The sequence below is a fragment of the Raphanus sativus genome, chromosome 3, assembly GCF_000801105.2.
Source record: "Raphanus sativus cultivar WK10039 chromosome 3, ASM80110v3, whole genome shotgun sequence".
In the NCBI taxonomy this organism is placed as follows: Eukaryota; Viridiplantae; Streptophyta; class Magnoliopsida; order Brassicales; family Brassicaceae; genus Raphanus; species Raphanus sativus.
Genome location: NC_079513.1, coordinates 1672679 through 1700146, shown reverse-complemented (window position 1 = coordinate 1700146; position 27468 = coordinate 1672679). Strand labels below are relative to the sequence as shown.

At 33.7% G+C, this 27468-nt stretch overlaps 3 protein-coding genes and 1 pseudogene across 4 annotated transcripts; all 4 read left to right on the top strand.

Moving 5' to 3' along the window:
• Positions 1 to 735: 735 nt before the first annotated feature.
• On the top strand, positions 736 to 3996 carry LOC108844647 (F-box protein At4g02760). The gene is made up of 12 exons (XM_018617932.2): positions 736 to 1132; positions 1578 to 1747; positions 1877 to 1969; positions 2072 to 2182; positions 2589 to 2674; positions 2751 to 2863; positions 2934 to 2998; positions 3082 to 3154; positions 3226 to 3294; positions 3383 to 3438; positions 3536 to 3688; positions 3768 to 3996. Exons 1-12 carry the CDS (start codon positions 782 to 784, stop codon positions 3784 to 3786), a joined length of 1359 nt encoding a protein of 452 aa, XP_018473434.1. The 5' UTR covers positions 736 to 781; the 3' UTR covers positions 3787 to 3996.
• Positions 3997 to 4511: 515 nt separating this feature from the next.
• Positions 4512 to 8145, top strand: LOC108844515 (F-box protein SKIP17-like). Of its 2 annotated transcripts, none has more exons than XM_057006081.1 (12): positions 4512 to 5053; positions 5127 to 5302; positions 5591 to 5698; positions 6066 to 6179; positions 6280 to 6371; positions 6455 to 6576; positions 6726 to 6790; positions 6878 to 6950; positions 7023 to 7085; positions 7174 to 7232; positions 7328 to 7399; positions 7496 to 8145. In XM_057006081.1, the coding sequence occupies exons 1-12, from the start codon at positions 4757 to 4759 to the stop codon at positions 7623 to 7625; spliced, it is 1371 nt and encodes a 456-aa protein (XP_056862061.1). In that variant the 5' UTR covers positions 4512 to 4756; the 3' UTR covers positions 7626 to 8145. The 2 variants fall into 2 exon arrangements, with proteins under 2 accessions (XP_056862061.1, XP_018473282.1); XM_018617780.2 differs by having other exon boundaries at positions 6069 to 6179; positions 7496 to 8144.
• A 3132-nt stretch (positions 8146 to 11277) lies between these two features.
• LOC108844514 (F-box protein SKIP17) lies at positions 11278 to 14717 on the top strand. The gene is made up of 12 exons (XM_057006543.1): positions 11278 to 11804; positions 11891 to 12066; positions 12426 to 12533; positions 12760 to 12870; positions 13053 to 13138; positions 13227 to 13348; positions 13439 to 13503; positions 13596 to 13668; positions 13754 to 13816; positions 13928 to 13992; positions 14066 to 14134; positions 14205 to 14717. The coding sequence occupies exons 1-12, from the start codon at positions 11418 to 11420 to the stop codon at positions 14332 to 14334; spliced, it is 1455 nt and encodes a 484-aa protein (XP_056862523.1). The 5' UTR covers positions 11278 to 11417; the 3' UTR covers positions 14335 to 14717.
• A 1265-nt stretch (positions 14718 to 15982) lies between these two features.
• On the top strand, positions 15983 to 27086 carry LOC108844830 (F-box protein SKIP17-like; annotated as a pseudogene).
• The last annotated feature ends 382 nt before the right edge of the window (positions 27087 to 27468 follow it).

The window sequence follows — 27468 nt, the reverse complement described above, 5'->3', positions numbered from 1 at the left end:
AGCGTCCATTGAAGCCGAGTGCTGGAGAAAAGCGAACTTACCCGAAGATGGAGAGGAAGAGGATGCACTACCTGACCCGTTGGCTAGCTCAACTTCTCATGTGGACCTCCAACGTCCGACCTGCCAAATCGACGCGTCATGGATCGATAATGGCACGGTCAGTGGCCTAGGGTGGTTCTACAAGGACCAAATAGGAGTCGAAAGATTTGGATTACAAGGATGCCGGAAAAGCCTATCCCCTCTCCATGCAGAGGTGGAAGGACTTATATGGGCAATGATTTGTTTACAAGAGTTACACTACACTGTGATCCATATGGAAACGGACTGCTCTGACCTGGTGGACATGATCGCTCATCCTACCGACTGGCCGGCCTTTACCTCTGAGTTAGTCTCTTTCCAGCTTTTAAAAGCTGGTTTCTCGGAGTTCAGCATCGCCCACATACCGAGGACTAGAAACCTACGTGCAGATTTCCTCGCCAAAGAGGCGAGAATAAGTGGTGTTCTTTTTTCCCATATAGATCAGACCCAGCCGGACAGAGCATCTCTTAAGAACGTCTCAAGACCGACTACCACTTGATCTTATTACATGGGCGTCGACAAAAAAAAAAGAAAAAAAAAAAAAGCCTGTAATACTTTTGATGAATGTATTTTTTTAGTCTCCGGTCCTAGTTTAAACGCAGCGTTTTGTAAGTGTGCGACTAAAAAGTTTATTTTTCTCTTTTAAAGTGCGACTTCAAATTTGTCCGTCATCCAAGCTCTTTTTCTTTTGTCGTCGTCAGTCATGGAAGCTCCAAACCCTAACAAGCGACTTCGCCGAGGTCCTCCTTCTTCCTCAGCTCCAAGTTCCCTCACCGATTTCAACCAGAACCACGTCGATCAGATCATCTCCTCCTTCCTCTCGTTACCTGACTTGCCTTCGTTATCCTCGTCGCGATCCATCAGCAGCTCCTTCGATCGAGCGATTGAGAAACTACTGGAATCTTCCGCTGACGAATCCACTCAGGATCGTATCAACGATCGCGGACTCCGACTCGCCTCGCTTCTTCACGAGTCTTCGAAAAGGTGCGCGCGGAAACTCGCCAATACTCGCAATGCCAGTTCCTGGGCCCTCCCTCATGACCTCACCATCACTGTAAGCCACTTTCATACGCATCTTAACCATAACTATTGACTCGCTCCAGAGACTATTTTTTTAGGGCTTTGCAACTCTTAGGGAATGCATGCTCATTTGAGGATTCTTAGGTTATTTATTTGAATGATTTTCTGTAGATTGAAGCAATTGAGGGTTCATAGGTTATGCTTTTGAATGATTTTTCCATTAATTATAAGAAATTGAGGATTCTTAGGTCATTCAATTGAATGATTTTCTGTAGATTTAAGCAATTGAGAGGTTTTTAGGTTATGCATTTGAATGATTTTCTATAGATGTAAGCAATTGAGGACTTTTAGGTTTTGCTTTTGAATGATTTTCCATTAATTTAAGCAGTTCTTTTGGTCACTGAGTAGTAACGTGGTCTGTGTTCCTTTTCTGGGAGGGGGGAATCTGAGGAAACGTTCGTTTGAAATGGATTTTTCAGGTCTTTTCGATGCTTGATGCTAAGTCTCTGATGCGAGCTTCGGCTTGTTGCATCATGTTTAAAAAATGCGCCATGGACCCTTTATGTTACTCTCACATAGACTTGACAACTGGGAATGCTGGAACTCGAATCGTGCGTAATATGATCCTTACTGCTGGAAAGGAACTCAGGTGAAATGCTTTGTCTTTAATCTTCTTAGTGCCTGTTTTCTTCTTGATGAAAGCTTTTCCTATTTTTTTTTCTATTTGTTATAACTGGGTGTTTCTAATCATCTCTTTGGGTTTTGTTGATTCATTCAGATCCCTAAAAGTTGGTTGCCCTGGTGAATCTTCAAAAGCTGTGCTTTCAGGATCTTGCCTTACCCCACTATTCCACAATCGTGGTTGTATTGGGTATTCGCTTTATTACCAGAATTCTATTGGACTTACCATACATAGAAATTGGTTCCGTGGTTTTCTAATTTGGTGTTGTTTTATATTTTTCCATTGAATAAGGAAACTCTTGAGAAGCCTACACCTTTACGATAACAAATGGTTGGACAAAAATTTCTTACTCCGTGCCTTGTCTGTCTGTTCAAATCTAACCGATCTGAAGATTGTTGGACTGTAAGTTGGCCTTTACTTCTTGTATGTTTGATTTTCATAAAGTCTCCATTCTTGTTTAGCTTTTCATCATCTATGCTTTTCATTTGCTACTTTACTTCTTATGTCTGTCTATTTTAGAATCTACTAGTTCCTTCTGTGCCATTTTGATAAGATCCAAGAATTTATGTATTCAATCACCAAAGCTCTTACACTCTAGAAACTCCCGAATGCCTAAACCTGATCTGCCTAGCTCAGCAATAGACTTTTAAATCTACACATTCAACCAAGCGACTTAAAAGTCTATTGCTGAGCTAACAAGTCTCTATTCACCTCATAGGCTAGTTACATTAGCCATAGAAGCTGGACTAATAGGAAAGCTTTGTCATATTTTCTCACTTTCTGCAATATTTGTGTGTTTCCCTGACAGGCATTTTATGTCATTAGATAAAGTGTTGGGCTTGCTTACAAACAAATGTGAGCATCTGTTCTTAGAGAAACAGATCGGATATTCTGGTAAAGTTTTTCTACTATGATGCTTTGCTTTTGATGTCCTACCATGTTTGCTTAAGGTGACCTTAATGTGTGACAGGTAGATTGAGCTTTAACCTTGATACGCCCTTTGAGAGAAACTGCCCCTATTTAACTTCACTATCACTTATAGGTTTCGATCTAGGTGACATGAAAACTTACCATCTTTTTAAGGTATAGTTGGGTTGGTTTTCTGTTATCTCTTCTATTTATAATCTCGTAATATCGGGATGATGTTTTGCAGGGTTTGGCTAAACTCAAGTATCTCAACATATCCAGAACATATAGTATCACTGGTCGCTTTTTGAGGTTTATTTTATCCGAGCAAACATTAATGATGATATCGTTCTTAGCAAATATTCTTATGGCTGACATTTTTACTTTTATGGTAGGCATTTCGGCAATGACTTCAGAGGCTCACTGCTAGAGACTCTAATATTGCGAGATTGCGATTCTCTAGAGAAGGTAAATGAACTTTAATATAATACAAGTTTGTCTTATGTTGTCTCACACAATATTTCGGCCCTTTGAATCAGAAAACGGTTTGCAATTTTTTGGATTCGTTACTCATGTCCAAAACAAACTTCAGATTCATTCGACACATTGTAAGTTCTTAATAAGACACTACTAGTTGTGGTGGATATCTGCTGGTGACGGGTCAATTTGTTTACTCGAGATCTTCTTCATTAACAGGACGTTTCAAATGACCACGGTTTAATTAATGAAGGCAGGAGATGTAGCAAACCAAAGTAACTGACCTTTTCTTGTTGTTTACCATTTGGGATTTGACAAACATAACTTGGTTAATGAAGCACCGGTTTATATGGCCATTATTGTGTGTTGTAGGTTTCCTCTCGAAGAGCTGAGAGAAGAAAGACCAGTTCTCACATTTGTGGCATATTTTAGGTCACCATCACTTTCGTTATCTTCTTCATCTTCGACATCTTCTTTTTCATCTTCTACAACGTTGTCGCCATCATCATCATCATCATCATCCAGGTTAATCAACCGGTTCTTATGCTTACAAAAATAATTGATTAGGAATTGAATTTTAATGATTTGTTGCTTCTTCTGGCAGTGAAAGTGAGGACGACTAATTGGCTATTACTCTTGATTCGTGACTTGTGATAATGGTCTCTTCTCTTCTCTTTCTTTTTTCTTCGTTTTGTAGAAGATAATAGTGGCCTAGTAGGCATAGTATGTTTCTGTTCTCTTTTTATTTATTTTGGATCATGCACTGAATGATATGCATATTCTAGTATGAACCCGTTAAAAAAAAAATTCAATGAACTTCAAAACTCAAGTAACTAACTTCACATCAAAACAATATTTTTACAATTAGATTTGAAGAAACAACGAAACCTTAAAATTTATTTTTGTGTGGATCGTATTTTAACTTTAAATAAAATCAGGGTATCTTATAATTTTAAATCAATAATTTTTATTAATAAAATATAGTTATAGTCAATATAAAATAAATCAATTATATATAACAATGTAAAAGTCAAATTTAAAAATTAACCATTCTCGAATATTTTTAAAACTCTATTTATTTATTCAAATTACATGATTTATTGGGTTTTAAATATAATAACACTTAATTTAAACAAATATGTATTTATAAACAATAACAATTAGTATCAGGTTTTCATGCTGTTTACCTAATTTTAAGTAGATTTTAATAAATTCAGCTATTGTTTGCAACGTATAAATTAATAATTATGAAAACATTAGTGAATTTGAGAAACAAACATAAAAAGATAATTTTAATTTTTCCTGTTGGACACAATCAACTAAATGTTTAAAAAAAAATCATTTTACTTACTATCAAAAACTCAAAGTTACATTTGTAGAAATTTTATTTATGACAAAACAAGTATATTATCTTTTAAAAGAATAAAAAGATAAATATAACGTAGCCTAGTATATTATCTTTTAAAAATCTCGCTTCTGCTTTTCCATACGCTTAAGCTTCCAAGTACCAGCTTCCGTTTCCATGTAACGTAGCCTAGTACTATATATTAGTCAGGACAGGAGAAAACGAAATCTCATTCAACGTTCGGTTTCATGGATTCTCCATCGAACCCCGCCCAAAACCCTAGCTCCTTCCACGCCAATTCGATAATCTCATCACTCCTTTCGTTTCCAAATTCCTCTCCGAACTCAATCTCCTCCTCCTTCGATCGAGAGCTCGAAAAAGCTCTCGCATCTGCTTCCCATGACGCCTCCGTTCAGGAAAATCTCGTGGATCGAACACTCCAGCTCGCATCTCTTCTTCTAGAATCCACCAAACGATCCTCCCGCAAGCGAGCTCCCGCTCACAACTCCAGTTCCTGGTTCCTCCCTTCCGAACTCACCGTCAAGGTAAAATCAAATTGATTAGAGCTTTTTCTAGGGTTGGAGTTTGAGGATATGTTTGCTTGAGTGGATTGCGTAGGTCTTTTCGATGCTTGATACAAGGTCTTTAATGCAAGCGGCTACGTGCTGCATAATGTTCAACAAATGTGCGATGGACCGTTTTTCTTACGTCCATGTCGACTTGACAACATGTACTAGTCATGTTGACAGGAAGGTTGTGTGTACTATGCTCGATCGGGCTGGAAAAGAGCTAAGGTGAGAGTTTTTTTATGGTTGTCTTCAGGCAATAAACTTTGTGACCTGGAAAAGTAAATAAATAAAGAATTTGTAACCTTTAGTATATAACATGAGATTATTTGTTTGCCCGCCACCGGGTTCGAGTCTTGGCCACAACGGATTTAACATCCCTTCCGTTGGGACGCTGGACTCCTTTCGGGGATAGTTGGAAATGTGGCTGCCCAGATACTAGAGTTATCAAAAAAAAAAAAAACATGAGATTATTTGTTTGCTTTTTGTATTGAATGTTTATATTATTGCTTATAGATCCCTCAAGCTTGGCAGTCTTGCTCGCCCACGTCGGTCTGATTCTATTCCATATTGGGTTAACGGACGTTTTCTTTCCACACACTCCTATAAGTATAAGTTTATTTGGTATGTCTTTTTTCAACACTGGTCAAATATATATTTCTGTTACATGCGATGATTAATTATTTGGTATGGCGCTTGATTTTCAGTTTTTAAAATTTCATCATCAAAACCTGTTACTTTTATCTTGCCTTGTCCAGTCTTAACCTACATAATGGAGTCAATGTTGTTGTTGAGTATGGTTTCTTTAGGTAGGAAATAATTAGAGCATGAATAATAATATCCCAATGCATTCTTATTAGTATCTTGAAATCTTCCGTCGGTGGTGTATTTGAAAGTAATTCAGAGAAGGGTTTCCTGCTCAATAAATTGTTGCTCTGTTATCATGTTTATTTAATATCTTCTTATTTGGTATTATCATTTTCCGTTCAAGCAGGAGTCGCTTGAAAAGCCTTTGGCTATACAATATCAGATGGGAGAACCTTACTCCCTTATTCTCGGTGTTGTCAGTTTGTTCGAATCTCACTGATCTGAGGATTGTTGGCTTGTAAGTTGTCTTAGAGTGCCTGCTTCAATTTTTTTTAATCCGGTGAATTCTTTGTGCAACAAAATAGTCCCTCATTTTTTTTATGTGTTTCATGTGACAGGAAGGAGTCGTCATTTATGTATCTATTTGTGCCACTGACAGCAAACTGTCGTCTGATAAAGCACTTGTGCATAGAGACCTATAAGCTCCTAGGTAAAGCTTCTCCATTAACCCGCTGTTGAGCTTATTGTTTTGTTTACTTCCGAGCTTTCTCAAACTTACATAATGTGTGACAGATACCGTAGACAATGTACACGGTTCAGGCTTGATAGAGTTTGTGACCAACTCCCCCAACTTAACTTCTCTAAGGCTCATTGGTTTCCGACTAACTGATGAAGTGGCATGTACTCTTGCTCAGGTATGACTTCTGTTACTGTTATCTTCTCTCTCTTTTATTGGATTTACCATCTATGCTTTTATAGGGCAGGATCTTAAAATGTTTTTTTTTGGGGGGGTGTGGCATAAACATTTTACAGAACTTCAATAGTATTTTGTTGTTGTCTGCAGAGTTCTCGTACACTGAAGTACCTGAATTTGTCTAGATCGCATACAATCAAAGGTCGTTTTCTGAGGTACAAATGCAAAACTTTTACAGTGCAATTTCCTTCAAAATGTCCTTGTTTTTAAAATTTTACATATCACGAAAATATTGTTGGTAGGGATTTGGGAAATAGCTGCAAAGAGAATCCACTCAGGACTCTAATAATGCGCAACTGCCTTCAACTGCAGGAGGTAAAAGACTCATAACAAGTTTTGAGTTGTTTCATCAGTCTTGCTTGATCGATCCTTACATTGATGTTTCAGAAAGAAGTTGTGGAACTCTGTAACTCATTACTCAAAGGAAAGTTGAAATCCATTCGGCACATTGTAAGTTTTCTTTAGAGAATCTATACCCCCAAAAAAGTATAAGATTAGTTTACTCTTAATCGTCTTCTTCTTGGTTTATTCTAAATAGGATGTTTCAAATGAGAGAGGCTTAGCTTCTTCTGATGGCGTGAGATCTTACAATCTAAAGTAACTGATTGACCCTTCATTGTTTACATTTTACCAATTACTTACTTACCAACCGCTCACTTAGTTGTATTCCACAAAAAAAATGTGTGTTGTAGGTTTCCTCTTGAGAAGCTGAAAGAAAAACGATCAGATGTCACATTTGTTGCGGATTTTCCACTATCAAAAAGGTCTTCTCCATCGATTTACTATCATCTTTAAAAAGTTTTGATTAAAGGAATGAGAGAAATGAAAATGAGGGAGATATCCTGTCTTGTAAAATGCAGGTCAGGGATGCATTATCCTGTCTGCCATGAAGAAGATGGCGAAGAGCAGAGGGAGATAGAGATGTTGGAAGCTGGTTGGTCGTCTGACTCATCCTCCTCTGATTACTCATCAGAAGATGACTTGGGATGATGATACAAACCAAGATGACTTGGGAGGGGATGTTTATCTTTGATTTTAGTCAAAGCTTGAAGACATACATGTTTATTTGTTGGCAAATTATCTTCTTATTTGCAACTGAAACAAATACCAAAAACGACAAATAAAATAAAGACATACATGTATTTCCGGTTTACCATCTTGGTTCCGTTTGATCTTCTGCAGTTTGGTTCTGTGCTCTCATCATTCACTACCCCGCCCTCCGAAAGTGTGCTTGTCCTTAAGATCGATGGTTGTCTCCTCATTATTTTGGAAGACTGTCATCTATGTCTGCACCTTCCATGAGCAACAATTGGCAAGTCCAACATATGTGCCCCGGTGTATACCTTTCATCACAGATGAAACATAGACCAAGACTACGCTTACATTTTATCATACCCCAACTCAAATGTCTTGGGTGCTTTTGCGAGGCTTGGTCAAAGAATAAGAGTTAACTGAAGTACATAAGTACGTGCCACACGGGCAAACCTAGGCCATTAATCTAGTGTGTGCAGAATTATTGATAAAATAGGAAAAAGACAGAAGAAGGAATTGAACCTTCCTTGAAGTAGTTGCACAACATAGCTTTTCCATGCTGCTAACAGATTTTAACTGTTTTTTCTCATGAAATTTGAAATATAAATAACTTTTATGGGTGCACAACCTGGCTTCGCCCCTTGCAACAAATCTCCTCTGCAATTCAGAACAAGCTCAGCAATAAACTCAAAAAAAAAAAAAACCATTTCAACTTCTTGCCAACTATTTGTGTATTTTCAACCGCGAATTGTTGTTTTCACAAAAAAATAAACTATTTTATTACATTTCAAAATAAATTAACAATAAATCTCTCCAAATAACAATTCATCTACAGCATTATCTACTATATTTAAAATTCAATCTTCATATTCTGATATAATAGTAAAGAGTATTATAGCAAAACTAATGTGTGAAAACAAAGTTATATATATCATTCAAACAATATAATTTATTGTTATTGGCTGTAGATATATTTTCTTTAAATTTTATATAATTTATTATATGTTATTTGAAAAAAAAAAAGAAATAAAGTACTATTATTTTAGGGGAGAATTTTAATTTTACCACACATGTGATACCAGTTTTAAATTTACCTTTAAATGATAAACATTCTTTACTTTAATTTTGTGATGAAAAAAGTAACTAACCCTTCTAAACCATTTATAAATGTCTAAAATTATTTACTGAAGTTTATAAACTCAAACCATTCCTAAATATTAAATCTTAAACAATAATCACTAAATTCAAATGTTATGGTATTTTTGATTAAAAATATCTATGAAAAGTGGTAATTCAACTTATGCATTTCAATCAATTTCTCTTAATTATTTAGCAAAGTTTAGTTTGGACCATTTGACAATCGCAACTTTAATTTTAATCTTAAACTAGATTTCGACCCGCACAACTGTGCGGGTTTTATTTTCAGTTTTGTATGCATATATATTTATTTAGATCAGTAGTATTATACATTTTTAATTTTTAATTTTAATTATATATTTAAATATTTATAAAATTATTTCAAATACAATAGTGTATAGTTTACATGTTATAAATAATCAATTGTTTAAACTATCGTACGTATTTTTTTGCTTCTTATTATATATTTATTTTATTGTATTTGCATTTTGTTATTAAACATATTAATATGTGCATAAAAACATATTTGACAATTATTTTTTATTTAATTTATGTTAAATTTTTACCCGCCTTTCAAAACTGGATTTTATTTTAGCAGTATTTTCTATATTTATTCATTTTATCCAATATATTATTATATTTACAAAAGTGAAAGATATGTTAATTTATACATGTAATATATAGCTTGCTAATGTTAAGCTCCTCTATCATTATATTATATTTTTAAATAAATATTTTATTTTTATGAAATAAAATTTAAAAATTTATCAGTTTAATATAATTTTATCATATTAAGTTCAATATGATAAAATTAACATGATTAATTGTGATTATATAATAGATTAAAATAATATATATATTTTATTTTTCATTTTATAAAAGAAAACATAATATATTAATGAATAATAATATTTCAAAACTAATTACGGAATTAGTTAAAATAATTTATATATAATTTTGAAAATTAAAATCTTGTTAAGATCTTCTTAATATATTTTCGAAATTTAAAATATATATTTAAATTTTAAATGAAAAGATATCAATATGTGTATGTTAACCAATCCTGATTTTTAAGATTAATATATTAGAAATGATATATTATTAAACCATATGTTTAGTAATTAATGAATGGTAAGTTATTTCTAGTTAAGAGTTCATTTTTTAAAATATCACACATGAATCAAAGTTGTAACTTCTGTTTTAATATAATAGATTTGTGGGGAATTCTAGTTTACAAACAGAAAAAAAAATTATAATAGCGTAGCAGTAACTAATACGCCTAAATATATACAAAAAATTAAAATTTACTTAACTAATATAATATAAATATGTGTATAATCATAGCTTATAGATTACATATACATGTAAAGATATTCAGTTATTTTAAAAGGTATAACTGTATAGGAAAAAATAGTAAATCAAATTTAGAATACTGAAAATGAATTTAAATCAAATTTGTTTTACTATTTAAAAAATTATTAGAAAATTAAAGTAAATTATTAATAGAAACTAGCGCTAGTAGAATAACAGTATCAAAAGTTCAAAACATACATAGAGGTTGATTGTTTGTGGTTTTTCAAACAGTTTTTGGTTTTTGTTTTTTCAAAATCTATTTTTCTGCCAATCAAGATTTTGATAAAATGAATTCCCTAAAATATAGGGAAACCAATTTTTGTGATTAACTACCTATTTTCAAGCAAAAACCAAAAACCATATTTTCTTGGTTTCTCAACAACGCACGTTAGGTTTTAACTGTTTTTTTTTAATTATAATATTTGTATATTTATGTATTTATATGATAACCAATTAACGAGAAAATAATAAATGATAAAATAGTAAGTATTCCAAATAACTAGAGTTGAATAAAATACTTTACATCTAAAATACTCTACATAGGTTTTAATTTTTATTTGCAGAATAAACCAATCTACATATTTTATTGATAATATATATATACTTAATTTTTGATTTATTGATTTGGTATGTCACATTTATTTTAAAAATTACATATAAATCATATTAAAATAATTAGATAAATAACAAATAAAATTCAGAAGAACCAAATATTTACAGAATAATCAAATAACTAATACCTAAAAATATAAATCTAAATATGGCCATAAATTTACTACATTGTAATTCAATTTTTATTTAATAATATTACATAAATTTTATGCTTTTACCATATTTTATAAAAAATAAAATTATTTTAGCTATCTTAATATTATTAATAAACAATGTTTAGTATTAGTAACAAATATTTTATGTTTGTTTTGGTAATAATATTTTAATTTTATTAATTTAAATGCAAAACTAAAAACTAGAAACCAAAATCTAAAATCACCATTCATGTTTTTCCAAAAACTAAAATCTACTACAAAATCAAAAACCAAAAATAAAAATCTAAAATCTAAAAACTAAAAACTAAAAACTAAAAGCCAAAAACTAAAATCTAAAATCTAGAAACTAAGCAAACAATCATCACCATAGACTTCTTCTTCCCCAACACTTGTTGAGTCAACACAACAGCTTTCTTTCTGTACCTTTTTTCTCTTCTCATCTCATCTCAACTCTTCTTCTGTCTATCCTCCCTCCCTTTTCTGTAACTAAACGATGAGCTTATCATCTTGTTGGAGTCGCCCTAAGCAAAAATCTGTAGAAAACAAAACTCTTCCAATGATCAGTCTCACGGATCCTCCTCCGACGAGACCCGCCCAAAACCCTAACCCTAACCCTAGCTCCGTCCAGGCCGATTCGATAATCTCATCGCTCCTTTCATTTCCCTCTTCCACTCCTTTCTCCATCGCCTGCTCCTTCGATCGTGAGCTCGAGAACGCTCTCGCCTCTGCTTCAGACGACGCCTCTGTTCAGGATCGTCTCCTGAATCGAACTATCTATCTCGCGTCGGTTCTTCTAGAATCCACTAAACGACGCTTCCGCGAGAGAGCTTCTGCTCACAACGCCCTTTCGTGGGTCCTCCCTCCCGAACTCACAGTCAAGGTAATTAATCAAAATTGATTATTAGATCTTTCTACGAATCTGGGAAGTGTTTTGAGTAATATGTTAGCTTGGGTTGCTTTTTTTAGGTGTTTTCGAAGCTTGATACAAAGTCTTTGATGCAAGTGGCGGCGTGCTGCACCGTGTTTAACAAATGTGCTATGGATCGTTCCTCTTACGCCCACATCGACTTGACTACAGCTACCAGACAAGCTGATAACGAAGTTGTATGTACCATGATCCATCGTGCTGGTAAAGAACTCAGGTGCAAATTTTTAAATTTTATTTTGTGGTAACTTCTAGTATATAGCTTAGGGCTAGGACTTATTACTCGGGATCAGGATCCAATCCTAGATCTGTTCCGAGAATGGATATCCAAGATGCCCGGATCCTGATCTTGATAGGAAAATCTTGGATCGGATTCGGATATATATTGACTTTTAGACCGGATATCCAAATTTTGTAATATCTAGACATCTAGACGGATATCCGAAAGCCATAGATCTAGATATCCGGATCCCGTCTCAGTCCTAAATTATAACTTACTGCATTCAATAATGTGGGATTACTCACTCTCTTGGCTTTTGTTGATTTGAACTTTGGTCTATGTTTATGCTTTTGTAGATCCATCAAGCTTGGTCATGTTATTCGGCGATATGGACCTGAACCTAATCCAATGTGTTTTAATGGACCTTTTCTTTACTCACTCTCCTATAATTATGGTTTTCTTGGGTATGTCTCTCATCAAAATTTGTCCCCAATACAATCTCATCATGCCTTGTTATTCCCAGAATCCATTTGTTTATGGCTAATGAATGCCTTTGGGAGATAATAAAATAGAATCAAATCAAGAATAAAAATAGACTTGAAATCTCTGGCTTCACTAGTTTCATGCTCAAGAAAATATTCATTTAATCTTCTAATTTGCTGTCATCTTTTTTTTTTCCCTTTCAAATAGGAGGCGCTTGAGAAGCCTACGGCTTTACAATATCGGACCGATGAACTACAATTCATTAAGCAATGTGTTGTCAGTTTGTTCGAGTCTCACTGATCTGAGGATTGTTGGATCGTAAGTTTTCTTATTTATTTTTGAGTTTTATGGAATTTCTTCATGTTCCCTATTCCTTTGTGCAGAAGAGGTTTAATATTGTCATCTTATGTTGTTTTGTTATTTTTAAATTCTGTTAGTTCTTTGTGCGCCATGATTGATATATATATAGTCCATTTATTCTTTGTTTCATGTGGAAGCAGTTGTGTATTTACGCATCTATTTATGACCCTGTCAAAAAAATGTCGTCTGATAGAGCACCTGTGCTTAGTGAGCTCTCACCCCGTAGGTAAGTAAAAGCTTCTCCACTAAATCGCTGTGGAGCTTATTGTTTTGTTTGCTCCCAGGTTTTCTCAAGCTTGCCTAATGTGTAACAGGTACAATAGACGCGTCAGCAGGTTCACACTTGATAGAGTTGGTGACCAAGTCCCCCTACTTAACTTCTCTAACACTCGTAGGTTTTCAACTAACCAATGAAATGGCCCGAAATATTGTTGAGGTATATGGCTTCTATTTATTTTCTCTCTTTAATTGGATTACCATCTATGCTTTTACAGAAGACCAATAATGTTTTGGATGTTATCTGCAGAATTCTCGAAGACTGAAGTATCTGAATTTGTCCAGATCGCCTAAAATCAATGGTCATTTTTTGAGGTGCAAATACAAAGAAAATGTTAATAGCTCATTTTCCTTTAAAATTCGTTATTATCATAAGTTGACATAGCACAAAATATTGCTGGTGGTAGGGATTTGGGAAATAGCTGCAAAGAGAGTCCACTTAAGACTCTAATAATGCGCAACTGCGTTAAACTAGAGGAGGTAAAAGACTCATAATAACAAGTTTTGAGTTGTTAACATCAGTCTCTTGCTTGATCCTTACACTTACTGACCTTTGATGTTTCAGACAGAAGTCTTGGAACTTTGTAACTCCTTAATGAAAGGAAACTTCAAATTCATTCGTCACATTGTAAGTTTTTTTTATAGAAATTATTTATGCCAGATTTTATGGATGAAAAAGTATTTAAGCTTGGTTTACTCTAAATCGTATTCGTCTTCTTGGTTTGCTTTACTCTAATAGGATGTTTCAAGCAACAACGGCTTAGTTTCTGATGGTGGCGTGAGATCTAGATCTTACAACCCTACGTAACTGATTAACCACCCTTCATTGTTAAACATCTTACCAACGGGGCTCACTGAGTTTTGGTGTGTGTTGTAGGTTTCCTCTGGAGAAGCTGAAAGAAGAAAGACCAGATGCGACACTTGTGGCGGATTTTCCATTAGAAAGGTCTTCTCCATCCATTTATTATCGTTAGGACTTTTAAAGTAATTTGATCAGAGAATTAAAAATAATGCAGGTCAGGGAAGCGTTATCTTGTGGAAGGGGATGACGAAGAGCTGAGGGAGATAGAGATGATGGAAGCCAAGAACGATGAAGTTGATGATGATGATGATGATGACGACTCGTTTGATGATGACGATGATTGATGATTGGAGGAATTGTTAATCAATATATATCAGCACGACCCGACATATAAATGTTCTACCAAAGCTCTTTGCAACATTGCTTGTCATCAAACCTTGAGCTACATTGCTATGATGATGTTTTTTCCTCCATCTAAAACCCTAAACTCTAGTTCCCTTCTTGTTGTTTCCCTATTTTCTCATTCCCCTTTGTTTCCTGAATGCCCTTCGACTTCTATTAGCTGCTGCTCCTTTGATCAGGGGTTTGGTCAAGCTATCTATCTCCTCTGCTTCTGGTGATGATGACACAGTTCATGATTGTCTCATCGATCCTGAACTATTTTGAAGTTATTGTGTGAACTATTATTATCAGTTGGTATGTTCTGTGAAGACATGTTTTTTTTGCACTGCATATCTTCAAAACCATCAGCTACTCTTCTCCCAATCATTTCCAAATAAAATTTAAACCAAATCAACAACCAAAAGAAGAGCACAAAACCATCAGATCTCTCAAAAATGTCTGAAAATGTTTTATCACATTCATTGGCTGTGATCTAGAAGAAAAAAATATACCTCTGGTTTCCGTGCACATCTTTGTCGGCTTCAGATGGAACTTTCAAAACCATCTATTTGACCCGTTAAGCCAAATGAGGTCGGAATATGTTTTTATCCTTAAAACTTGTTAGTAAAAAATAAGGTAGATTAAAATATGATAAGTTTCAATTAGCAAAATATTTGGAAGTATTTAATAAATAGTAAGAATATATATATTTTCTCTAAAGGGATGTATTCAACCGAAGTGATTTGTATTAAAAAGACAAATCCACGGTTATTCAAACGTAGATTTTAAAAAATATTTTAAAGTTCAGTGTTATTGAACTTGACATTTCATAAAACACTCTGAAATCCACTGTTATTGAACAAAATTTAAGTTGAAATTTTTAGAGTACTTTAAGTATTTCTAGAATGTTTGAGGGGAGTTTTTTAGTCATAAAAATAAAAATTCATATCTCAATGTTTTGGATGAGATTCTACAATGCATAGGTGAATTGAAAATATTATTAGTTGTTTAACCAATAGAAAACATTATGGATTAACATTTTGTCATGCAATTAGAAGTACCTAAACTATTAGGGGTGTATTGAAACTATAATTTTAAAAGGTTTTAGAGTTATTTTAAAATTCCCTGTTATTCAACTAAATATTCTAAAAATTCTTTTCAAATCACCTGTTATTGAACATGAAATTTATGTAAAATCATTAGAAACACTTGTAAATTTCCTGTTATTCAATTAATCATTCACAACATTTATATCAAATCCACTGTTATTAAAAGGTAAACATTATATTGAAAGAAAAAGCTATGAATTGGATTTTGGGATACTTTGCACTAATTCCAGTTATAAATTGTCGCTATAAAACTCCTACCTCTCCATGTATTATTTGGGGAGACTTCAAAATAAAAATAAAAACATCTAACAATGAAAAAGAAAAAATATACAGACGACAATTGACGGCTACGTTGCATCTATCTATCCCACAAACAAAAAAATCTAACCCTTGAGACTATTGTTCAATGCGTATGAATTGTAGCTTTGTCCATAAAGCTTCTTACTTTATTATATATTCATCACTATTATGTTCATCTTCTTCATCTATTAATTCTCATGCGATGGCTCCTGATGAAGATGACATAAGATGCGGAACCCAGAACTTTATCACTGATCCTCAAGGAGTTCTTAAATCATGGAATATTGCAAACACCACTATTGGGTTTGCAATTTTGTGAGCGTGTCTTGTTGAAACAATCAGGAGAACATAATAGACAAAAAAAAAGAGAAGTAGATTAACTTAAGGAGTTAGTAGTTTGGTGAGACTTAGTAGCCATAAGCTTGCTCAAGTTTCTTTGTCTCAGAAACCTTTGGTTAAGGTTAAACATGGGGACTTGATGGCTGCAACTAATGGTTTCAGTTCTGAGAATGTTATCTTTTACACTAAGACATGGCAAACGTATAAGCCGCTTCTTCTTGATGGCTCGGCACTTGCGGTGAAGCACTTGAACACATGTAATCTAGGGGAGAATAAATTTTGGTATGAGATGAACCAGTTGTGGGAGCTGCGTCATCTAACTTAGCGTCACTTCTTGGTTTATGCGTTGTGGAAGAAGAGAAGCTTATTCTTTATAACTACATGTCTAATGAGTCGCTGCACAGCTCACCATGGATGTAGCCATCCTATGGAGAGACCTTGAACTATAGTATCAATTTAGTCCTCTCTCGTTATCTGTCATATGACTGAGGTCTTCAGGTATCTGTCTTGATATACAAAGAGACTGAGATATTCTTATTGTTTTCACCTGAGCTTCTTTCCTCTGTTTTATCATTGCTTCACATCAAATCCATTGGGATTATAAAAGTAAGTCTACATGCTGTTGTTGCTCTAAGTATGTAATTTTGGTTTTCTCATGCGTTTTCGTGCATCTCCAGGCTGTTTTGGATCTTGTGAAAGTTTTTTGTCTCTCCTGGTTGTCTGTTTCAAGACATCACTTTAAATCAAAGTTAACAAGATATTAGTGGATTTAACTTTAGTTTACTTCTCCTCCCTCAAAAGTGATGATTGACTTATGAAATATGTGCATTTAGGTAACTATCATAGTTGAGATTAGGATAAGAAATTATGGCACCCGAGTTTACCAAACGCATTGATAGAAAGACTTGTAAGCAAATCACCTAAATAACTCTGAATTTTTAGAAAATAGTTTACCAAATCACCTATAGATTTTATTTAAAATTTTAAACTCTAACTGAAATCAATCAAATAACTTCAAAACTCACCTAAATCCCACCAAAATTAAAACATTCTACAACTCCTTAAAATACTCAGTCCAATACACCCCCCTTAATACTTTATGCAGTTTGATACATAAAAATATATGTGTATGATAAAGATCATGTTTCTCAATTGTGTGAATAATTGTTTATGAAAATAACGTGTACTACATGTTTAATATACATGAAAAAACATAATCATTAATAATTTTTTGTAATCATTTCTGTTATAAAATATTCAATATCAGATATAGTCTAGTTTTTTTTTAATAAATAAATTTCACTTTAGATCTGTAGTTATAGTAACAAAGTTTTCGAAAAAATAAATATGCATATAGCCCTAAATTATAATTTTCTGCATATAACAAATTAATTACATTATTATAATTCTATAAGATTTATAGTAAAATTAAAAAAAACTAAATATATAACTTTACATCAAATAAGAGAAAATTCATTCAAATTTGTTCTTTTTCAAATTAATTGCTCCTCACTTTTCAGTAACAATAAATAATTTTTTTATAAACTTATTCATTTTTAAATAATTTTTCGAATTCACTATTTTGATGATATATTTCCATTATAACAATTTAACTAAAAACTAATTGTAAAAAACATAGTAAAAAAAAGTAATAAGATGATGCATAAAACTTTACTTTTTTTACCAAACACATAAAGAACATATATTTTTACAAGTTATTTGGAAGACATCAAAATATTAAAAGGAAGTTTTAATCACTCAGAGCTCATTCATATACCCCGGACGTTGAGTAAAAGGACGGACAGTCTTGCATGGAGTGTCAGACATCAATCATCGTTTATCATTCATATGGATATCGAGCTACCGGTGTGGTTTGTAGAATCTTAGTTGAGTCTGTTTTTTTTGTTGATGTAAAAAACATATAAAATAGTTTATAATACAAAGAATAGTAGTAAAATGATATTTATATTAATCGAATAAAAAGAGACACCTACTAATATTAAAATAATAAAAATAAATAAATAAATTTTAAAATTTTCTACAAATACTACTTGTCTCTTTTTATTTTTGTTCTTCCTGTCTTTGCATTTGTTGTCGGAAGTTTACTAAAAGAAAAATAAAATCCAAGTATTAAGTTACACATATAATAAATCTTCCAAACATAATATAAAGTATATTTAATTTATAATTTATTTATGAATCTTTAAACATTAAGAAGAATATTGAATTTCTCTTTTTTATTTTTATCTCAGATAAATAAGTTTCATCCATAATTAAATGCACATCTTTGAAAATATCTTTCAATTCTTGTTCATGTGAGTTCATTTTGAACTGTCAACATCGGTTATTAGATAAACTTTATGATAACACAAATAATATGTACATATTATTATATTTTTAGTATATAAGTCTTACTTACTTCAGTAGTTGCTCCAATTAGTTCTGTATTATCTTAATCAAATATAACAAAAATTGAAAAATTATTTCGATCATATATTATTACTTTAATTTTGAAACTAAAGAAACTGATTTAGTTTTAAAATTTAATAATATATTAATGTATATTGATATATTTATTTCCTTGTAACTATATATTAGTTTCTAACTTATAGATTAATATAAATATAGATAAACATATATTAATAATATAAAAATTCTCTTTTTGTTAGTGTTGGTTAATTATGTTTATACAAACTATGAGAAATAATACATAAATGTAGCTACAACTAACAATTCTACATAATTTATGAAGATATATGTCTAATTACACTACCATGTGTTTTTATAAGATCTACACCAGACGGTATTATTTTCACAAACCTGAAAATATCCTATAGTTTTTTTCTTCACCACCTTCTATGAAACTCGAAACTCATAACATATTGTGTAAAACCATTAATCTTAGTCACACATAGACGGACCAATGAGGCTTCCATAGAAAATTAGTTAATTACTTAGTTAATCATAGGAAAATAAGAAGATTATTTTTACAACTATATTTTGTTTAGAATTCTAAAAAATCAAGATATTTAGATTTATTATTAAACTGTTTGTTGTATTATTAGGATTTTATCATTCGTTTTAAATATTATTACTACTATTTTTCTTTTATAAATCTCTTTGTTCATGATTTAAAAAAGGGAAAATTAAAATTTCTTGAAAATAAAAATTATTTTCATAAGCTTTTACAATTTTAATTTTGGATTTAAAAAGGAAAATACTATTAATTTCTATTTGTATGGAAATTTTTTATTTACAATAATGATTTCTCAAAAAAGGAAATATACTATTAAATATTGTTTATATGAAAACTTTTATTTAACACAAAAAGAAAAATTATAATTTCTTGAAAATAAAAAATATTTTCATTTTGAATTTAAAAAGGAAAATTACTATTAGTTTACTATTTGTATGGAAATTGTTTTATTTACAATACTTCTTATCAAAAAAGAAAAATTACTACTAAATAATTATTCTATGAAATTTTTTTATTTTAACACGTCATATTCATAAAAATAAAATTGTCTTGTGTCACAGTCATTTTAATTACTAACTTTGAAGAACCAAACTTTATATAATAAAATTAATAAAGATGAAATTTATTTATGGTACCATAATTTAAAAGTCCAAAATATCATGGCCTAATGGTAAACACGGACTCTTTCTTGAACTCATGTTGCAATTTAAATCCTACTAGAAGAGCTACCTCGTGATGTTTTTTATACCATATGTATTCATATTTTAAGATCTATTTACATAACCAAAAAAAGATTTATCCGTTGACTGCACTTCTCATTAAGAATTAATTTGGACACTTTCATAAGTCTGAGATATTTTCAGGTTAAAAAAAAGTTATACCATAAATATATAGATTTTAGGGTGTTTATTTTTTTAAAATATTAATGTATCAGGCTTAATATTTATATGATAAATATAATTATGTATAGTTATGTTTTTAAAAATATTTTACCTAGAAGTAAGTTACATCAAAAATTATGATTCTAATTTAATAATATAAATATTATATTATATATTATATTATAAATATATAAGATCAATCCGTCTATTTACATCAATGCGTATATCACCGTGTGATCGACATATTTGGAAACTTTTATGTAACATAAAGTGGGCAGAATATTTTGATATTATAATGGAATATTTCTTCTTTATTGTTCTTTTTTAAAAGCTAGTGGCACAATCTGTAATATTAATAGATAATTAAGGGAGTGTAGATATATATATACCTAGGGGTAAGCGTTCGGGTATCCATTCGGATTCGGTTCGGGTCTATTCGGGTTTCAGGTTTTCGGGATCAAAGATTTCAGCTCCTTCAGGTATTTCTAAATTTTGGTTCGGGTTCGGTTCGGATCCTTGCGGGTTCGGTTCGGGTTCGGATAACCCATTTAAATTATTTTAAAAAATTTAAAATTCATCTATACTATTAAAAGGGAAACAGTCTTGAAAAGTCGATTTATATAAGTTGTTTTGGACCCTTTCATTTTTTTAGTCCAACCTATTACGTATAACAAATTCTTTTAACTAACATATTTTATAGCAACTTAATAAGATTCTCCTTCATTTATATAAAGCCTATTACTGTTATTGACTTTAACTGTTACTATAATCTAAACCGTTGACTTCTAACATTTTAAATATGTGCGTAAGAAAGATTTGTATAAACTACTGTTTTTATTACTAATGTTTATATAATTTTTTTGTATCGAATGATGGTGTAGAATTAATTTAAAACAACATTGTACTTCATCTATACTATTAAAAGGGAATCACTACCAAAAAATTTACTTAAAAAAAATGGCTGAATCCTTTTACTAACTAATTATTTTTCGTCCAACTATTTGAAAAATTGATTTGCGGATGCGGGTTATGAGTTTTTTTATGCGGGCTTAGTATGAGTTGGTAGATTTTGGATCCCGGCTACCCGTCGACCCGCAAATTATTTTAAAAAAGTAAAAATTTAAAAAGTAAATACTTTTTTAAATACAAGAATTTAAAAATAATAATTTAAAATTTAAGTCATGTATAAATGTTTTATTATAAATATACTTTTATTGTAATTAATTAAATAATGATTTCTAAAATATGTATATAACCCACAGATAACCACAAAATTAAGCGGAGCGGATGCATGTACAATATTATTTTTTTGTAGGTTGTGCGGGTCATATTTTTAACCAAAACAAAGTTGAATATCCGCGGGTTGGCGGGTCAGCGAGGCGAGTTCGACCCGCAACTCAGCCTTAACCGTGCGTATACCGGATTAATTTTTAAATTACAATATATTTTGATCTAAATTTATACACAAATATGATTACAAAAATACAAATATAATCAGAAAGAAAAAACAAATATAAAAAATTAAATTTAAAATAAAAGAATATACCCGCCCTTTTAAGGGCGGGTCAAAATCTAGTTATATACTTTAAACTTCACGAAATTTATAAACAAAATAATATATTACATATAAATTTGAATAACATGTGTCAAAATACCAAACCTTAACATATAAATTGGTTTAATTTGAATATTTGGAATGAGAATCAATATATATTTTAAATATTATTGGTGTTTTGAGTATACTTTAACTATTTAGACATGTACTTTTGACTATTTATATATAGTTTTCAAGTATTTTTGGACAATTTAAAAGTATCATATATTTTTTGGATGCCTTTTAATATACATTAAATCTAAAATTTGTTTATATATATAGGTATATTAATCTATTTCGGATACATTCAGGTACCCGAAATATTTCGGTTCGGATCGGGTCCGGGTTCGGTTCTTTAAATACCAAAAATTTGAACCCGTTCGGATTTTTTATCAATTTCGATTCGGATTTAGTACTACTTTTTCGGATCGGATTCGGTTCGGTTTTTCGGGTTCGGTCTTTTTGCCCAGCCCTATATATACTCAACAATCTCGATTTATACTCTTTCAACGTTCGGCTTCCTGGATTCTCCAACTAGCCCCGCCCAAAACCCTAGTTCCCTACAAGCTGGTTCGATTATCTCATCTCTCCTCTCGTTTCCAGATACCTCTCCGATCTCCATCGCCTCCTCTTTCCATGGGGAGCTCGAAGAAGCTCTCGCATCTGCTTCCGATGACGCGTCTGTTCAGGAATGTCTCGTGGATCGAACACTCCAGCTCGTATCTCTTCTTCAAGAATCCACTAAACAATCCTCCCGCAAGCGAGCTAAGGTTCACAACTCCAGTTCCTGGTTCCTCCCTCCCGAACTCACCGTCAAGGTAAAATCAGATTGATCAGAGCTGTAACATCCCTATCATGGGCCCTTGAGGTCTTTAATCAAATCGGGCTTCTCTACGGCCCATATCCCGAAAACCCTAAGATCACCAGCCCCACTCCTTATAAAAAGAACTGCAGCCTCTCCTTTTGTCTCATTCACAAATCGAGAAGCGAAGCTCTGCAGAGATTCCCGGAGACTGGAAGCCCTAGCCGTCGCATCTTCTTCTCTTCTCTTCCTTCTCTCTTCCGCGCGCCGCCTCCCCTTTCTCTCTCTTCGCCGTTCGCCTCTCTCTTTCTCTCTCTCGCCGGCGGACGAGTGGTGGTGGTCGTGGTGGTGATCGCCGGTGGTGGTGGTGGTGGTGTAGCTGATCAATCGGGTGTTTCAGATCTCATCTTCTCTCGTTTCTTCAGATCTAAGTTAAGGTGAGGTGTCTTGAACCCATCTTGCTCCCTTGATCTTTATATTGCCTATGTTGGATCTAGGATTGACTAGATCTTGTGTGAAAGCTAGGGTGTTAGATCATGATGAAAGCTAGGGTGTTAGATGAATGATCATGATGCATAAGAACCTTCACACTGTTAAATGGGACTTAATGGACTGCCTTGTGTTGATGTGGTTATTATTGATGTGGATGTTTGTGTGAATGGTTTGTGTCCCATGTGTTGATATGTGAATGGAAGCTAGGTTGCTAGAGAAAGTAGTTGCATTGTACTAAGTGTTGTGATGGTATCTTGAGCAGTGTATGTTATATAAAGGTTGGTTGCTAAGTGATAATGAATAACATGTGAAGTATGGAGTAAGAGACTAAGTGAATGTGAAATGAGTTATGAAGTTGAGAATAGTTAAGGGTGTTCATGAGTATGAGTCTATGTGTTAAAGTATGTGAAAGTGGAAGTGAAAGTGAATGATAAAGTAGAAGAGGATGAGAAAAGTGAAAGTGGTTAAGAACGAGAATGAGTTTGAGAATGTGAAAGAGGAATGTCAATGAATTTGCTTGTAGTCCTGTTTGGACCACCGAGAACGGGTGGGCGTCTAGAGTCTAAGATGTGTTGTGACCCGTGGGACAGTAGCCTAACACGAGGTACCCACGGGATGTGATGTGATGTGACCCTTGGGACAGTAGCCTAACACGAGGTACCCACGGGAAGTAATGTGGATTGCCTACCGCGAGATGCGGGATATAAGAAGATGTGGCGCCTAGGATCGAGTCGAGTCAATGCCGAGTCGTGGCATAATTATGACTATTACGACCGGGTGGCGGACAGTGCCGATGGGCCAACGAACTGCAACTCGGATAGTCATTTAGGAAGCTGAGGGGGGGACGGTTACCCGAGAGAAGGGCGCCCCTTTCAGGATAGGCTGGAACGGGTAAAGAGATCTGTAAACGGCTATAGGTCCTAAGTCTAGGTGGTTGGAGTCAGTTTGCTCTTGTGGCGGTTGTCGAGTCGGTCTTTTCCTTTATTGTGTGTTGTGTAGAAACGACTGAGTTCGTTGTATTGATTGACTGCTAGGTTGCTAGAAATGATGTTGTTATGAGGTACTTTATTTTGCCTGGTGGATTGTAGTGATTGGTTAGTCCTGACTCCCGCATAGAGTAGTGTAGAGTGTCTTGCGGGCAAGCTGGACTAGAGCCACTTCACTGAGTAATTCAATTGCTCACCCCTCCCATCTCCATTTCCCTTGCGCAGGACTGTAAATAGAAGTAAATGGATACGGCTGGATCGGAATTTCAAAGAAAGCAATGCGTCCGTCGACTCTTGGGACCAGTAACGGACACGGCGGGTTGCCTTAAAGGGGTATACGCGTGTCCATAACTCCCTTTCGTTGACTCCGGTCGGACGCCGGGGGACAGGGATGTTACAAGAGCTTTCAGGAGAGATGGAGTTTGATGATACGTTATTTGAACTGTTCCAGGTGTTTTCGATGCTTGATACCAAGTCTAATGCACGCGGCTTCGTGCTGCACCATGTTCAACAAATGTGCGATGGACCGTTTTTCTTACGTTCACGTGGACTTGACTACCGCTACTAAACAAGTTGAGAGTAAGGTTGTGTGTACTATGATCCATAGGGCTGGAAAAGAACTCAGGTAAACAACAACTTTGTAACATGTGTGGAATCATTTGTTCGCTTTTTGTATATGATTTTGGTCTTTTTTATATTTATGCTTGTAGATCCCTCAAGCTTGGCAGTCTTGATCGCCCATATCCGTCTCTTTGTGATCTATATTTGGTTAACGGACCTTTTCTTTCCAGACTATCCCGTAATCCTGATTTTTTTGGGTATGGCTTGCTTGATTATCCGTTTTTAAATTTAATCCTATTATTTTATATGCCCCCCTTGCCCTACATATGCTGTTAAATGGATGTTGTTGTCAGTAGTCAAGTTATTTCTTCTTTAATCTTTATAAACAAATACTATAAAATAAATGTTGGTTTTCGGATCCACAGTATGGGTTAAATAACTATAGCAGGGAAGATATGGGTTAAATAACTATAGCAGGGAAGATATCCCAATACATTCTCATTTAATCTTCTTATTTGGTATTATTATACTTTTCCATTCAACCAGGAGTCGCTTGAAAAGCCTAGGGCTTTACAATATCAGCTCGATGAACCGTAGTTACTCCTTCGAGGTGTTGTCAGTTTGTTCGAATCTCACTGATCTGAGGATTGTTGGATTGTAAGTTGTCTTAGAGTGCCTACTTATTTATTTTAGGACACACATACTTTTTTTTTTGCCTTATTCTGTGATTGATGTTACAGTAACAATCCGTATATGCATCTCTTTAAGATTCTGACAGAAAGATGTCGTCTGTTAGAGCACCTTTGCATAGAGGCCTATCAACTCCTAAGCAAAACTTCTCCGTTAATCCGTTCTTGAGCTTATTGTTTTGTTTACTCCTAAGCTTCCTCAAGCTTACCCGATGTGTAACAGGCACTATAGACACTGTAGAAGGTTCACACTTGATAAAGTTTGTGACCAACTCCCCCAACTTAACTTCTCTAAGGCTCATTCGTTTTCGAATAAACGATGAAGTGGCACGTATTCTTGCTCAGGTATGTCTTCTGCTCGATTATACTGCTATTTTCTCTTTCTTTTATTGGACACCATCTATGATTTTGCAGTGGTGGATCTCAAAAGTTGGGGGCTATAAACATTTTTAAGAACTTTTTGTAAAAAAATTTAAAATAATTTGAAAAATTCAAACAATTTTGTGGGTCAAAACCAATTTTTCATTGGCTTGGCCCAAACCCGGCTTTAAGATTCTACAGAACTTCAATAGTATTTTGATGTTGTCTGCAGAGTTCTCGTACACTGGAGTACCTGAATTTGTCTGATCGCCAACAATCAAAGGTCGTTTTCTGAGGTGCAAATGCAAAAAATTTACAGTGCAATTTCCTCCAAATGTCCTTATTTTAAAATTTTCATATAAGACAAAAATATTGTTGGTAGGGATGTAAGAAGTAGCTGCAAGGAGAGTCCACTCAAGACTCTAATAATGCGCAACTGCCTTAACCTGCAGGAGGTAAAAAGACTCATAACACATTTTGAGATGTTTCATCAGGTCTTGCTTGATCGATCCTTACATTGATGTTTCAGAAAGAAGTGTTGGAACTCTGTAACTCATTAATCAAAGGAAACTTCAAATCCATTCGGCACATTGTAAGTCTTTTTATAGAGAATCAATGCCCCCCCCCCCCAAAGAAGTATAAGCTTGGTTTATTCTAATCTTCGTCTTCGTGGTTTATTCTAATAGGATGTCTCAAATAAGAGAGGCTTAGTTTCTGATAATGGCCAGAGATCTTACAAACCAAAGTAACTGATTGACCCTTCATTGTTTACATCTTACAAACAGTTGTATTCCAAAAAAAAATTGTTGTGTCTTGTAGGTTTCCACTAGAGAAGCTGAAAGAAGAAAGATCAGATGTCACCCTTGTGGCGGATTTTCCAGCAGCACCATGGTCTCTTCTCCATCGACTACTATCATCTTAAAAAGGTTTGATTAAAGGAATCAGAGAAATGAAAATGAGGGGGTTTGTGTCTTGTAAAATGCAGGTCAGTGAAGAAATATCCTGTCTGCCATGAAGAAGATGACGAAGAGCTGAGGGAGATAGATGAAAAACCAAGAGCACAGATGTATATCATAAAGCTTCAAATCAAAACCTTTATTAGAAGTTCTTTAAACAAATTACACCTAATCTGTTTAATCAGTTTTACTTGACTTCACAACCTGTGAATCAACACTGAACAACTCCTAAAACACTTGAGAACCAGAACGAGATCAATCTCTCTTCTTCTCAAAAACACACCACTTTTCTCTCAATAAAAACGTCCCTAACCAAGACTCAGACTCGTCTACTATATACCTAGCCGATCTGATCTTGTTACAAGATAACTATCAATCTAACATCTCATTCCCTAGAATCTCTCAACAGGAATATCTTCACTTGACGTTTATCTTGACTTGTGATATTTATCTCCACATAGATTAATCTCCCAGAGCCACGTCATCCTTCAGTTATCAGAGTAAACCCGCCATTCCTTCAAAAACTTGACCAACATTGTTTCGGCTGAACACTTCTGCAGTTTCCAAGTCTCAACAATCTCCCCCTTTTTAAGTGTCTGTGATAACCAAGTACCTGTGATCAAAACCATCCACAAGCACACAATATCCAAGAAGACAAACAAGTACTGATCCAAGCACACATTCAAATATCATGAAAACACAATAATTATGTCAGTACATAGCCGAGTTCAAAGACATGCCGAGTACATGAAAAAACAACTCCCCCACAACAAGTGAAAGCCTAGATGCAATCTCCCCCACAACAAGTTAATCCTAAACTCTAAAACTCATCGCTTTGACTGCTAGCCTCTGCTGCCCCATCTTCTTCTCCATCGTCACCTAGACTAGGCGGTAAATCACCATATGCTCCCCCTGCTTGGTAGCATAGACACTTAAAAACAACCAAAATCAGCATAAACCTGACAATAGAGAGAGAAACACTTACTTGCAGCCCTGTACGCAATTCTGTCGACAAGACGATTCACACGTCCTACATCTGCAGTGTATGAAT